Source organism: Monodon monoceros, unplaced genomic scaffold (genome assembly GCF_005190385.1).
Source record: "Monodon monoceros isolate NGI ecotype Baffin Bay Population unplaced genomic scaffold, NGI_Narwhal_1 Super_Scaffold_6, whole genome shotgun sequence".
Classification (NCBI taxonomy): Eukaryota; Metazoa; Chordata; class Mammalia; order Artiodactyla; family Monodontidae; genus Monodon; species Monodon monoceros.
Window position 1 is genome coordinate 33,538,256 of NW_021703783.1, and position 12,824 is coordinate 33,551,079.

The 12,824-nt window shown below is 37.2% G+C and overlaps 1 protein-coding gene across 1 annotated transcript in view; it reads right to left on the bottom strand.

The window, feature by feature from the left end:
• Positions 1 to 12,824, bottom strand: part of NELL2 (neural EGFL like 2) — a 380,751-nt gene that overhangs the window by 19,426 nt on the left and 348,501 nt on the right. Inside the window, exon 17 of the mRNA XM_029206633.1 lies at positions 1,458 to 1,651. Coding sequence (XP_029062466.1) covers positions 1,458 to 1,651 — 194 coding nt within the window. The remainder of the gene's footprint in view (positions 1 to 1,457; positions 1,652 to 12,824) is intronic.

Below are 12,824 nucleotides of genomic sequence, written 5' to 3' on the forward strand. Positions count from 1 at the left end.
AAAAACCTCCACTTCTCAATATACTAACATCATATGTATGTGTGTATCTGTGTGTGTGCACATGTGTATATACACACACATATATACATTTTATATATATTACATACTATATCTATAATCTCAGATGTTGATTTGGAAGTTGAGATAACTCACACTGTTTACCCAATATAACTGATTTTCTTTAAAATTCCATTTTGTAGCTAACACCCAGAAATTACCTAAGCTGGAGAACTTCCAATTTTCTTTCCATACATTACTCTTTAGACTTGACTGGAAAGAAAATTTTCAGAACTAACCAGTTAAAATGATAACCACTGCATGGCTTTTATGTGTAAATAAATTGTGTATGTATATATAAATATACATTTACTTGTTTATTAATATAGTAATTTGAATACTAACTAAATTTTGTTTCGTGTGAGGGCTTATATGTTTATATTTGGTAGCTAGTCAACAAGTTTTACATATTATTAAGTTTCTAGAATATTTTAACCTTATGATTTGTACAAGCTGTTATCAATTTCTTTAGTAATAGTTGAGTCCTTGGTATTATTCATTTAACTATAATTCAAATGTCTATTATCAACTGGGTATACATAATAGAACACCTCTCTAAAACTGAAATAGAACCCAAATAGATATTTTTCACTTACAGGCCATAGCATATTCATTATGGTTTCATTTATGCATTCATTCAAATATGATATTGTGACTATAGAAACATTAGCATAGTTAGAAACAAAATTTTACCATATGAATAAATAAACACATTGTGGTATTTCCATACAATGGAATACTATGCAGTAATAAAAAGGAATGGGTTACTGATACGTGTAATGAATATAAAGGAATGTCAAAACATAATGCTGAGAGAAAGGAGTCAGACACAAAAGAGTATGGACAGTCTTCCCTTGGTATCGTGGATACCAAAATCCGTGGATGCTCAAGTCCCTTATATTAAATGGCATAGTATTTGCACATAACCTATGCACACCCTCCCGTTTACTTTAAATTATCTCTAGATTACTTATAACATCTAATACAATGTAAATATTATGTAAACAGTTGCCGGTGTGGGGGGAATTAAAGTTTTGCTTTTTTGGAACTTTCTGGAATTTTTTTTCCCAAATATTTTTAATCCACAGTTGGTTGAATCCATGGATGGGGACCCTGCAGATATGGAAGGCCAACTGTGTTATATGATTCCATTTATATGAGGCTCTAGAAAATACAAATCTAATCTATACAAACTGGAAGCAGTGTTTGCTCGAGGCTAGGGCTATGGGACTAAGAAAGGACTGAGGCAACATTTTGGGTAGGTAAAAATGTTCTGTTATATTAATTGAGTGATGGTTAAATGGACGTATGCGTTTGTCTAAGTTCATCAAGCTGTACACTTGAAATATATGCAAATTACACCTCGATAAAAATGGTTACAATGTTTTGTTTATACTAACCTGACACGAGCACACAGAGCACCTGTCATTTTCCAACACCCAAATCTGACCGTTGTGCTTAACTTTTCCATCATGGATGCAGTCCCCTGTGCAATTCTTTCCATGAGGACATCGGCAATCATATCCACCATCCAAGTTAAAGCAAATGGTATCATTGGCACAGCTGTGCCTCCCGGTCCCACACTCGTCAATATCTACAGCCAAGAAAAGGCAGCAGGCAAAGTGCTTAGAATATGCTCCGTTTCAAACAACTGCAATCAGGCAAGTTGTCTCCCAACATAAAGCATTCGACTGGAAATTAATTTTCATCTTACTGGCATGCATTTCCTATTAATGCTGACTAAAGCAATGTTAATGGTCTAGGGATTTCACACAAAAATATTATCATGCTTAGTTTCAAACACCAAATAACCTTGGCTAGATTTTTAACTTTTATATCTCTGTAAATACCATTAGGCTTTATGAAACATTTATAATTTTTGAAAGTTACAAATAGGACTCAATGTTTCAAACACAAACAGTTTGGCAGTGGAAATTCTAAAAGTGCCTATTTTTTTTTAATTGAGGAAATCATCCTCAGTGTTAAAATGGTGCTTACAGAAAATCCTTTCTTAGTGGGAAATGAAATGTCATGGAAGACCTGAGGCATTTTTATTCAGTTTCAAGCCCTGTTCTCACAGCTGTGTCACCCATACGTAAGCTCTTTCCAGTGTACTGCCCAGGTGTTCTTCCCTTAACAGTCCAGGCATTTTCACACTGTCCTTACACCCTGCCTCTCACCCATGGAAGGGCAAGTGACCATAAGCAATTACCATCTCTCGCACAAAGAATTCCCCAGTTCTTAACTTTCCCATTTAAGATAGTTTCATCTCCTGCCTCAGTTGGGAGCTTCCCATTCTTCACCTGACCTCACCTATTCCATGGCAATCACAATCAAAGCATTTTCATACAGATGAAAAGCAAACATATGTTGACCCACAGATCAGGTCCATATGAAGATATGAGATTCATTTTATTTATCCGCACCATTTAAAGGTCACAAGCCAAAATACATTTCAGGGATATTGTACGAGTGGCAGTAAGGAGTTATTTCCTTTTTCATCTGAGTAAAGGTCAAGAAATAAAGAATTAAATCACAGCAGGAAAAGTGGGGTAGAGAGAAGATGGAATATATAGCTTTTAACTAGAAGAACTGTACACTGATTTCTCTTCAAAATTATACAGTATAGTAACTATCTTCCTTAAATGGTTTGATTTCAACATTGTTGGGGACATGCACTGGTCAAGATTATACTTTAGCCACATTTAAATTCTTAAATACTTAAATTCTGTCATATATGTTTTCCTGAAAATAAGTTACATGATTACTTCTCTCTATGTACTTTGATTTTTATTAGTTCCCATATCAATAAAACCAATGAACTGAGATGACAGCTGAAAAGGTTTCTATTATAACTACAGTAAATTTTATTATAGCTTGATTTGTCAAGGATAATACTGCTTATAATTAAAAACTATGATCAAAAAAATAACTCTTAGCCAGCATGAGGATATATTAAAAATTTTAAAAATACATATATATATATATATATATATATATATATATATATACATACATGTATATCAGATCAGAAAAAAATTTTCTCTTGGTAATAGAAATGAATTTTGTAAAACACGTCTATATTTGGTCTAATCCAAATAATAAGGTATCTTTGATGAGTTGATATTTGTCTCCCATTAAGTATTTTTGTAATTAGCAATTATGGTAAGCAAGAAGAACATTAACCATAGTTGTTTGGTCTCTTTGATCACAATCTTTACAAATACCTCTTACTACCCTTTTAATATCCACTATATTTATATATATATTTTATATATTTAACCCTTTAAATATCCACTAATATAAGGACACTATTCTGTTAATGGTAATGGCTGGATTTTTACAATCATTTCATTTTGCCTTACATTTAAAATAAAAGCTCTGCTAACAGGTTTCTTTGTTTGTTTGGTTAAAGGCAGACAGTGTCCTTGGATTTGATGCAGAAGACAAAGAAAAGAAGATATATAGGTACAAAGAACATATGTACCCTTAAATAAAGTACATTAACAATGAAGAAATAGAATAAAAAGTTGCTTACGACAATGGTTGGCATGTACTTGTCATGCCTGGAGAAATATATAGGCAAAAACATCATAATGGACTATTACCTTTTGCTATCCTATGAGATTTGAATTAATTTGAACTTAACTTTCCTGCTTGTTATCTATACTGGGTTTCCCAGTGCAGAAACTTCTCAATTGAATGATAGTATAGAATTTTGGAATTCATTTTTACATATAGTTTTATCACAATATAAGATTCCTGCATTATATACATAATATATACATAAAGAGTATATATTCTACTTTGAAAAACCTACTATAGTATACAGAAATTCCAACTTTAAAAATACTGAGACAGCAGAAGCAAGAAGAACTAAAATCCTGTAGCCTGCAGAACAAAAACCATATTCATGTAAAGATAGACAAGATGAAAAGGCAGAGGGCTATGTACCAGATGAAGGAACAAGATCAAAACCAAGAAAAACAACTAAATGAAGTGGAGAAAAGCAACCTTCCAAAAACAGAATTCAGAATAATGATAGGAAAGATGATCCAGTACCTCGGAAAAAGAATGGACGCAAAGATAGAGAAGATGCAAGAAATGTCTAACAAAGACCTACAAGAATTAAAGAACGAACAAACAGAGATGAACAATAACAATAACTGAAAAGAAAAATACACTAGAAGGAATCAATAGCAGAATAACTGAGTCAAAGGAACGGAAAAGTGACCTGGAAGACAGAATGGTGGAATTCACTGCTGCGGAACAGAATAAAGAAAAAAAGAATGAAAAGAAATGAAGACAGCCTAAGAGACCTCTGGGACAACATTAAATACAACGACATTCGCATTATAGGGGTCCCAGAAGGAGAAGAGAGAGAGAAAGGAACAGAGAAAATATTTGAAGAGATTATACTCAAAAACTTCCCTAACATGGGAAAGGAAATAGCCACTCAAGTCCAGGAAGTGTAGAGAGTCCCATACAGGATAAACCCAAGGAGAAAAATGCCAAGACACATAGTAATCAAATTGGCAAAAGTTAAAGACAAAGGAAAATTATTGAAAGCAGCAAGGGAAAAATGACAAATAACATAAAAGGGAACTCCCATAAGGTTAACAGCTGATTTCTCAGCAGAAACTCTACAAGCCAGAAGGGAGTGGCATGATGTATTTAAACTGATGAAAGGGAAGAACCTACAGCCAAGATTACACTACCCAGCAAGGATCTCATTCAGATCTGATGGAGAAATCAAATGCTTTACAGACAAGCAAAAGCTAAGAGATTCAGCACCACCAAACCAGCCCTACAACAAATGCTAAAGGAACTTCTCTAAGTGGGAAACACAAGGGAAGAAAAGGACCTACAAAAACAAACCCAAAACAATTAAGAAAATAGTAATAGGAACATGCATATCGATAATTACCTTAAACGTGAATAGATTAAATGCTCCAACCAAAACACACAGGCTCACTGAATGGATACAAAAACAAGATGTACATATATGCTGTCTACAAGAGACCCACTTCAGACCTAGGGACACATACAGACTGAAATTGAGGGAATGGAAAAAGATATTCCATGCAAATGGAAATCAAAAGAAAGCTGGAGTAGCAATACTCATATCACATAAAATAGACTTTAAAATAAGGAATGTTACAAGAGACAAGGAAGGACACTACATAATGATCAAGGGATCGATCCAAGAAGAAGATACAACAATTATAAATATATATGCACCCAACATAGGAGCACCTCAATACATAAGGCAACTGCTAACAGCTATATAAGAGGAAATCGACAGTAACACAATAATAGTGGGGGACTTTAACACCTCACTACACCAATGGACAGATCATCCAAACAGAAAATTAATAAGGAAACACAAGCTTTAAATGACACAATAGACCAGATAGATTTAACTGATATTTATAGGACATTCCATCCAAAAACAGCAGATTACACTTTCTTCTCAAGTGTGCACGGAACATTCTCCAGGATAGGTCACATCTTGGGTTACAAATCAAGCCTCAGTAAATTTAAGAAAATTGAAATCATAACAAGCATCTTTTTTGACCACAACGCTATGAGGTTAGGAATCAGTTACAGGGGAAAAAACATAAAAAACAAACCTCCCGAGGGCGCTTCCCGCCCGGCAGGAGGAGGAGCGGCTGCAGGGAGCTGAGCGGTGGTGCGGTGGCTGGACCTCCTCGTAACCCCGCCCACCCACCAATGGCTCGGGAGAAACCAGCGTGATCTTCCTCATGGGGAGCGGCCTCCCCCAACCCCGCGCAGCTGGTGCCTCCGGCAATCTCCACAAAAATGCACCCGTGTTAGACCGGCTGTCATCTAGAAATGCCCCAGGGTGCCCGACGAACAATCACGAACTTTCCTTCTGCGTATTTAGGCAGAAGTAGGACGCAAAGGATCGGGTTCCCGTTTTGCTGCCTAATCCGGAGGCTCCAGTTTCTGCGGCTGCTTCTCTCGGGTGTTAACTGCCACGCCGTCGTCTGCTCCTTATGGCGACCTGGCCTTGAAGGAAGTGCCAGCCTTTTGCATCTTTACAGTAACAAGTCAAACCCCGAGCAGGGCTATTGTGAAAGAGAAGTTAGATTAGCCTCGTCTCCCGACTTTTGGACGCTCTCCTCTGAAAACCTTATAGCTGTGTTGCCAATTGATCCTGTTAAAGAAAATGATGTGCGTAAAGTGAAAAACTGTGTTTTTTCAATTGCCTTCCCCACTCCTTTCAAATCAAGAGTACATCTTGTAGCAGTTTCAAAGCAAGTGCTAGAAGATATTTTGGACCTTGATTTATCTATCTCAGAAACAGATGATTTTATCCAGCTTGTAAGTGGTGAAAAGATAGTACTTGGATCCATTCCACTGGCTCACAGATATGGGGGCCACCAGTTTGGGATATGGGCAGATCAGCTCGGCGATGGAAGAGCCCATCTTACTGGAATTTACATGAACAGGCAGGGTGAAAAGTGGGAGCTCCAATTAAAAGGCTCAGGAAAAACCCCATACTCCCAAAACGGCGATGGCAGAGCTGTGCTTCGTTCCTCCATGAGAGAATTTTTGTGTAGTGAGGCTATGTACTATCTCAGAATTCCCACTAGCAGAGCTGCAAGTCTGGTTGTAAGTGATGATGCAGTATGGAGAGATCAATTCTACAATGGAAACGTTGTGAAAGAACGAGGTGCAGTAGTGCTGCGTGTTGCAAAATCATGGTTTAGAATTGGATCGTTAGAAATTTTGGCTCATTATGGTGAATTGGATTTACTAAGGATGTTATTAGACTTCATCATACAGGAACACTTCCCCTCAGTAGATGTCAAGGAACCTAACAGATATTTGGATTTTTTTTTCTACTGTGGTGTCTGAGACGGCACAGCCTATTGCCTTGTGGATGTCTGTTGGTTTTGCTCATGGTGTTTGTAATACTGATAACTTCAGTTTGTTATCCATTACAATTGACTATGGTCCATTTGATTTTATGGAGGCCTATAATCCAGATTTTGTACCAAACACATCTGATGATGAAAGAAGATAAAAATAGGATATCAGGCTAATATTGGAATGTTTAATTTAAACAAGTTGTTACAAGCTCTAAACCCATTACTGGATCCTAGGCAAAAGCAACTTGCTGCTCAGGGTATCCCATACTTTACGATACAAGATTTAGAGAATTGTTCAAAGCCAAATTGGAATTACTTGGAAAAAGCAAGGGTGATGATGATTTAATTGCATTTCTCTTACATCTCATGGAAAAGACAGAAGCTGACTTTACAATGACATTTCGGCAGCTCAGTGAGATCACTCAAAGCCAGTTACAGGAGCTCAGCATTCCTCAGCAATTCTGGGCACTGAAAATGATCTCAAAGCACAAACTCTTTCCTGCCTGGGTGTCCCAGTACCTTTGGAGACTGAAGAGTAACATGAATGATTCAGATTCTGAAAGAAGAAAAAGAATGACAACTTTTAATCCTAGATATGTGCTGAAGAACTGGATGGCAGAATCCACAGTGCAAAAAGCAGAAAGGAACGATTTTTCAGAGGTCCATCACCTCCAGCAAGTTCTTCACCGTCCTTTCCAGAAGCATTCTGCATCTGAGACAGCAGGCTATTCCTCACCTACTCCTTCCTGGGCCAAAGATCTCAGGGTTAGCTGCTCATCTTAATTTGGGGAAAATCAATTAAGGGATACTTCTATCACCGAACCCAGCATAGAATAATCTATTTGACAAATTCTTAATGACCACCTACATTTTCTTGACAATCCTGCATTTCATAATAATGGTTATATATAAAAATATTTTTGAACCAAATAAAGTGGACCTATTCTCTAGAAAAAAAAACATAAAAAACAAACACATGGAGGCTAAACAATACATTACTAAATAACCAAGAAATCCCTGAAGAAATCAAAGAGGAAATCAAAAAATACCTAGAGACAAATGACAATGAAAACACGACAATGCAAAACCTATGGGAAGCAGCCAAAGCAGTTCTAAGAGGGAAGTTTACAGCAATACAATCCTATCTCAAGAAACAACAAACAGCTCAAATAAACAATCTAATCTTACACCTAAAGGAAGTAGAGAAAGAAGAACAAACAAAACATTTCTCCAAAGAAGACATACACATGGCCAAGAAGCACATGAAAAGCTGCTCAACATCACTAATTATTAGAGAATTGCAAATCAAAACTACAATGAGTTATCACCTCACACCAGTCAGAATGGGCATCATCAGAAAATCTACCAACAAATGGTGGGGAGGGTGTGGAGAAAAGGGAACCCTCTTGTGCTGTTGGTGGGAAGGTAAACTGATACACCCCTATGCAGAACAGTATGAAGGTTCCTTAAAAAATTAAAAATAGAATTACCATATGACTCAGCAATCCCACTACTGGGCATATACCCAGAGAAAACCATAATTCAAAAAGACACATGCACCCCAATGTTCATTGCAGCACTATTTACAATAGCCAGGTCATGGAAGCAACCTAAATGCCCACTGACAGACGAATGGATAAAGAAGATGTGGTACATATATACAATGGAATATTACTCAGCCAGAAAAAGGAATGAAGGTAAGAAAATGGCAGCCTCCAGGAGGGCTCAGATTGGTGAGTACTCTCCAGAACTGCCGCCGGTCGTGTCTTTGTCCCTGCAGTGAGCCACAGCTGCCCCCCACTTCTTCAGGAGACCCTCTAATACTAGCAGAAGAAGAGAGGGAGGATGAATAGAAGAATATAACAAGTTGGCAAGTTCTGGAATGCCATGCAGATGACAGGCTCTTGGTGCTCCAGCCAGGCATCAGGGCTGTGCCTCTGAGGTGAGAGAGCCAAGTTCAGGACACTGGTCCACAGGACACCACCCAGCTCCATGTAATATCAAATGGCAAAAATCTCCCAGAGATCTCCATCTCAACGTCAAGACTCAGCTCCATGCAACGACCAGCAAGCTACAGTGCTGGACACCCTATGCCAAACAACTAGCAAGACAGGAACACAACCCCATCCATTAGCAGAGAGGCTGCCTAAAACCATAATAAGGTCACAGACACCCTAAAACACACCACCAGACTGCCCACCAGAAAGACAAGATCCAACCTCATACACCAGAACACAGGCACTAGTACCCTCCACCTGGAAGCCTACACAACCACTGAACCAACCTTAGCCACTGGGGACAGACACCAAAAACAACAGGAACTACAAACATGCAGCATGCGAAAAGAAGACCCCAAACACAGTAACTTAAGCAAAAACAGAAAACAAAAAAACACACAGCAGATGAAGAAGCAAGGCATAAACCCACCAGACCTAAAAAATGAAGAGGAAATAGGCAGTCTACCTGAAAAAGAATTCAGAATAATGATACTAAAGATAATCCAAAATCTTGGAAATAGAATGGAGAAAATACAAGAAACGTTTAACAAGGACCTAGAAGAACTAAAGAGCGAACAAACACTGATGAACGACACAATAAATGAAATTAAAAACTCTCCAGAAGGGATCAGTAGCAGAATAATTGAGGCAGAGGAACGGATAGGTGACCTGGAAGATAAAATAGTGGAAATAACTACTGCAGAGCACAATAAAGAAAAAAGAATAAAAAAAATTGAGGACAGTTTCAGAGACCTCTGGGACAACATTAAACACACCAACATTCGAACTATAGGGGTCCCAAAAGAAGAAGAGAAAAACAAAGGGTCTGAGAAAATATTTGAAGAGAGTATAGTTGAAAATTTCCTAATATGGGAAAGGAAATAGTTAGTCAAGTCCAGGAAGCACAGAGAGTCCCATACAGGATAAATCCAAGCAGAAACACGCCAAGACACATATAAATCAAACTATCAAAAATTAAATACAAAGAAAACATATTAAAAGCAGCAAGGGAAAAACAACAAATAACATACAAGGGAATCCCCATAAGGTTAACAGCTGATCTTTCAGCAGGAACTCTGCAACCCAGAAGGGAGTGGCATGACATATTTAAAGTGATGAAGGAGAAAAACCTACAACGAAGATTACTCTACCCAGCAAGGATCTCATTCAGATTTGAGGGAGAAATTAAAACCTTTACAGACAAGCAAAAGCTAACAGAATTCAGCACCACCAAATCAGCTTTACAACAAATGGTAAAGGAATTTCTCTAGGCAGGAAAGACAAGAGAAGGGAAAGACCTACAATAACAAACCCAAAACAATTAAGAAAATGGGAATAGGAACATACATGTCGATAATTACCTTAAACGTGAAAGGATTAAATGCTCCAACCAGAAGACACAGACGGGCTGAATGGATACAAAAACAGGACCCGTACATATGCTGTCTACAAGAGACCCACTTCAGACCTAGGGACACATACAGACTGAAAGTGACGAGATGGAAAAAGATATTCCATGCAAATGGTAATCAAAAGAAAACTGGAATAGCAATTCTCATATCAGACAAAATAGACTTTAAAACAAAGACAATTACAACAGACAAAGAAGGACACCAAATAATGATCAAGGGATCAATCCAAGAAGAACCTATCACAATTGTAAATATTTTTGCACCCAACATAGGAGCACCTCAATACATAAGGCAAATACTAAGAGCCATAAAAGGGGAAATCAACAGTAACACAATCATAGTAGGGGACTTTAACACCCCACTTTCACCAATGGACAGATCATCCATAATGCAAACAAATAAGGAAAAACAAGCTTTAATGATACATTAAACAAGATGGACTTAATTGATATTTATGGGACATTCCATCCAAAAACAACAGAATACACATTCTTCTCAAGTGCTCATGGAACATTCCCCAGGATAGATCATATCTTGGTTCACAAATCAAGCCTTGGTAAACTTAAGAAATTTGAAACTGTATCAAGTATCTTTTCTGACTACAACGCCCTGAGACTAGATATGACTCACAGGAAAAAATCTGTAAAAAATACAAACACATGGAGGCTGAACAATACACTACTTAATAACCAAGAGATCACTGAAGAAATCAAAGAGGAAATAAAAAATACCTAGAAACAAATGACAATGAAAACACGATGACCCGAAACCTACGGGATGCAGCCAAAGCAGTTCAAAGAGAGAAGTTTATAGCAATACAATCCTACCTGAAGAAACAGGAAACATCTCAAATAAACAACCTAAACTTACACCTAAAGCAATTAGAGAAAGAAGAACAAAACCCCCCAAAGATAGCAGGAGAGAAATCATAAAATCAGATCAGAAATAAATGAAAAAGAAATGAAGGAAACAATAGCAAAGATCAATAAAACTAAAAGCTGGTTCCTTGAGAAGGGAAACAAAATTGATAAACCATTAGCCAGACTCATCAAGAAAAAAAGGGAAAAGACTCAAATCAATCAAATTAGAAATGAAAAAGGAGAAGTAACAACTGACACTGCAGAAATAAGAGGAGCATGAGAGATTACTATAAGCAACTCTAGGCCAATAAAATGGACAACCTGGAACAAATGGACAAATTCTTAGAAATGCACAATCTGCTGAAACTGAATCAGGAAGAAATAGAAAATATGAACAGACCAATAACAAGCACTGAAATTGAATCTGTGACTAAAAATCTTCCAACAAACAAAAGCCCAGGACAAGATGGCTTCACAGGCGAATTCTATCAAACATTTGGAGAAGAGCTAACACCTATCCTTCCCGAATTCTTCCAAAATATAGCAGAGGGAGTAACACTCCCAAACTCATGCTGTGAGGCCACCATCATCCTGATACCAAAACCAGACAAAGATGTCACAAAGAAAGAAAACTACAGGCCAATATCACTGATGAACATAGATGCAAAAATCCTGAACAAAATATTAGCAAACAGAATCCAACAGCACATTAAAAGGATCATACACCATGATCAAGTGGGGTTTATCCCAGGAATGCAAGGATTCTTCAGTATATGCAAATCAACCAATATGATACACCATATTAACAAACTGAAGGAGAAAAACCATACAATCATCTCAATCAATGCAGAGAAAGCTTTCAACAAAATTCAACACCCATTTATGATAAAAACCCTCCAGAAAGTAGGCATAGAGGGAACTTTCCTCAACATAATAAAGGCCATATATGACAAACCCACAGCCAAGATTATCCTCAATGGTGAAAAACTGAAACCATTTCCACTAAGATCAGGAAAAAGACAAGGTTGCTCACTCTCACCACTACTATTCAACAGAGTTTTGGAAGTTTTAGCCATAGCAACAAGAGAAGAAAAAGAAATAAAAGGAATCCAAATCGGAAAAGAAGAAGTAAAGCTGTCACTGTTTGCAGATGACATGATATTATACATAGAGAATCGTAAAGATGCTACCAGAAAACTACTAGAGCTAATCAATGACTTGGGTAAAGTAGCAGGATACAAAATTAATGCACAGAAACCTCTAGCATTCTTAAACACTAATGATGAAAAATCTGAAAGTGAAATTAAGAAAACAATCCCATTTACAACTGCAACAAAAAGAATAAAATGTCTGGGAATAAACCTACCTAAGGAGACAAAAGACCTGTATGCAGAAAACTATAAGACACTGATGAAAGAAAATAAAGATGATACAAATAGATGGAGAGATATACCATGTTCTTGGATTGGAAGAATCAACATTGTGAAAATGACTCTACTGCCCAAAGCAACCTACCGATTCAATGCAATCCCTACCAATCAAACTACCAATGGCATTTTTCACAGAGCTAGAACAAAAAATTTCACAATTTGTATGGAA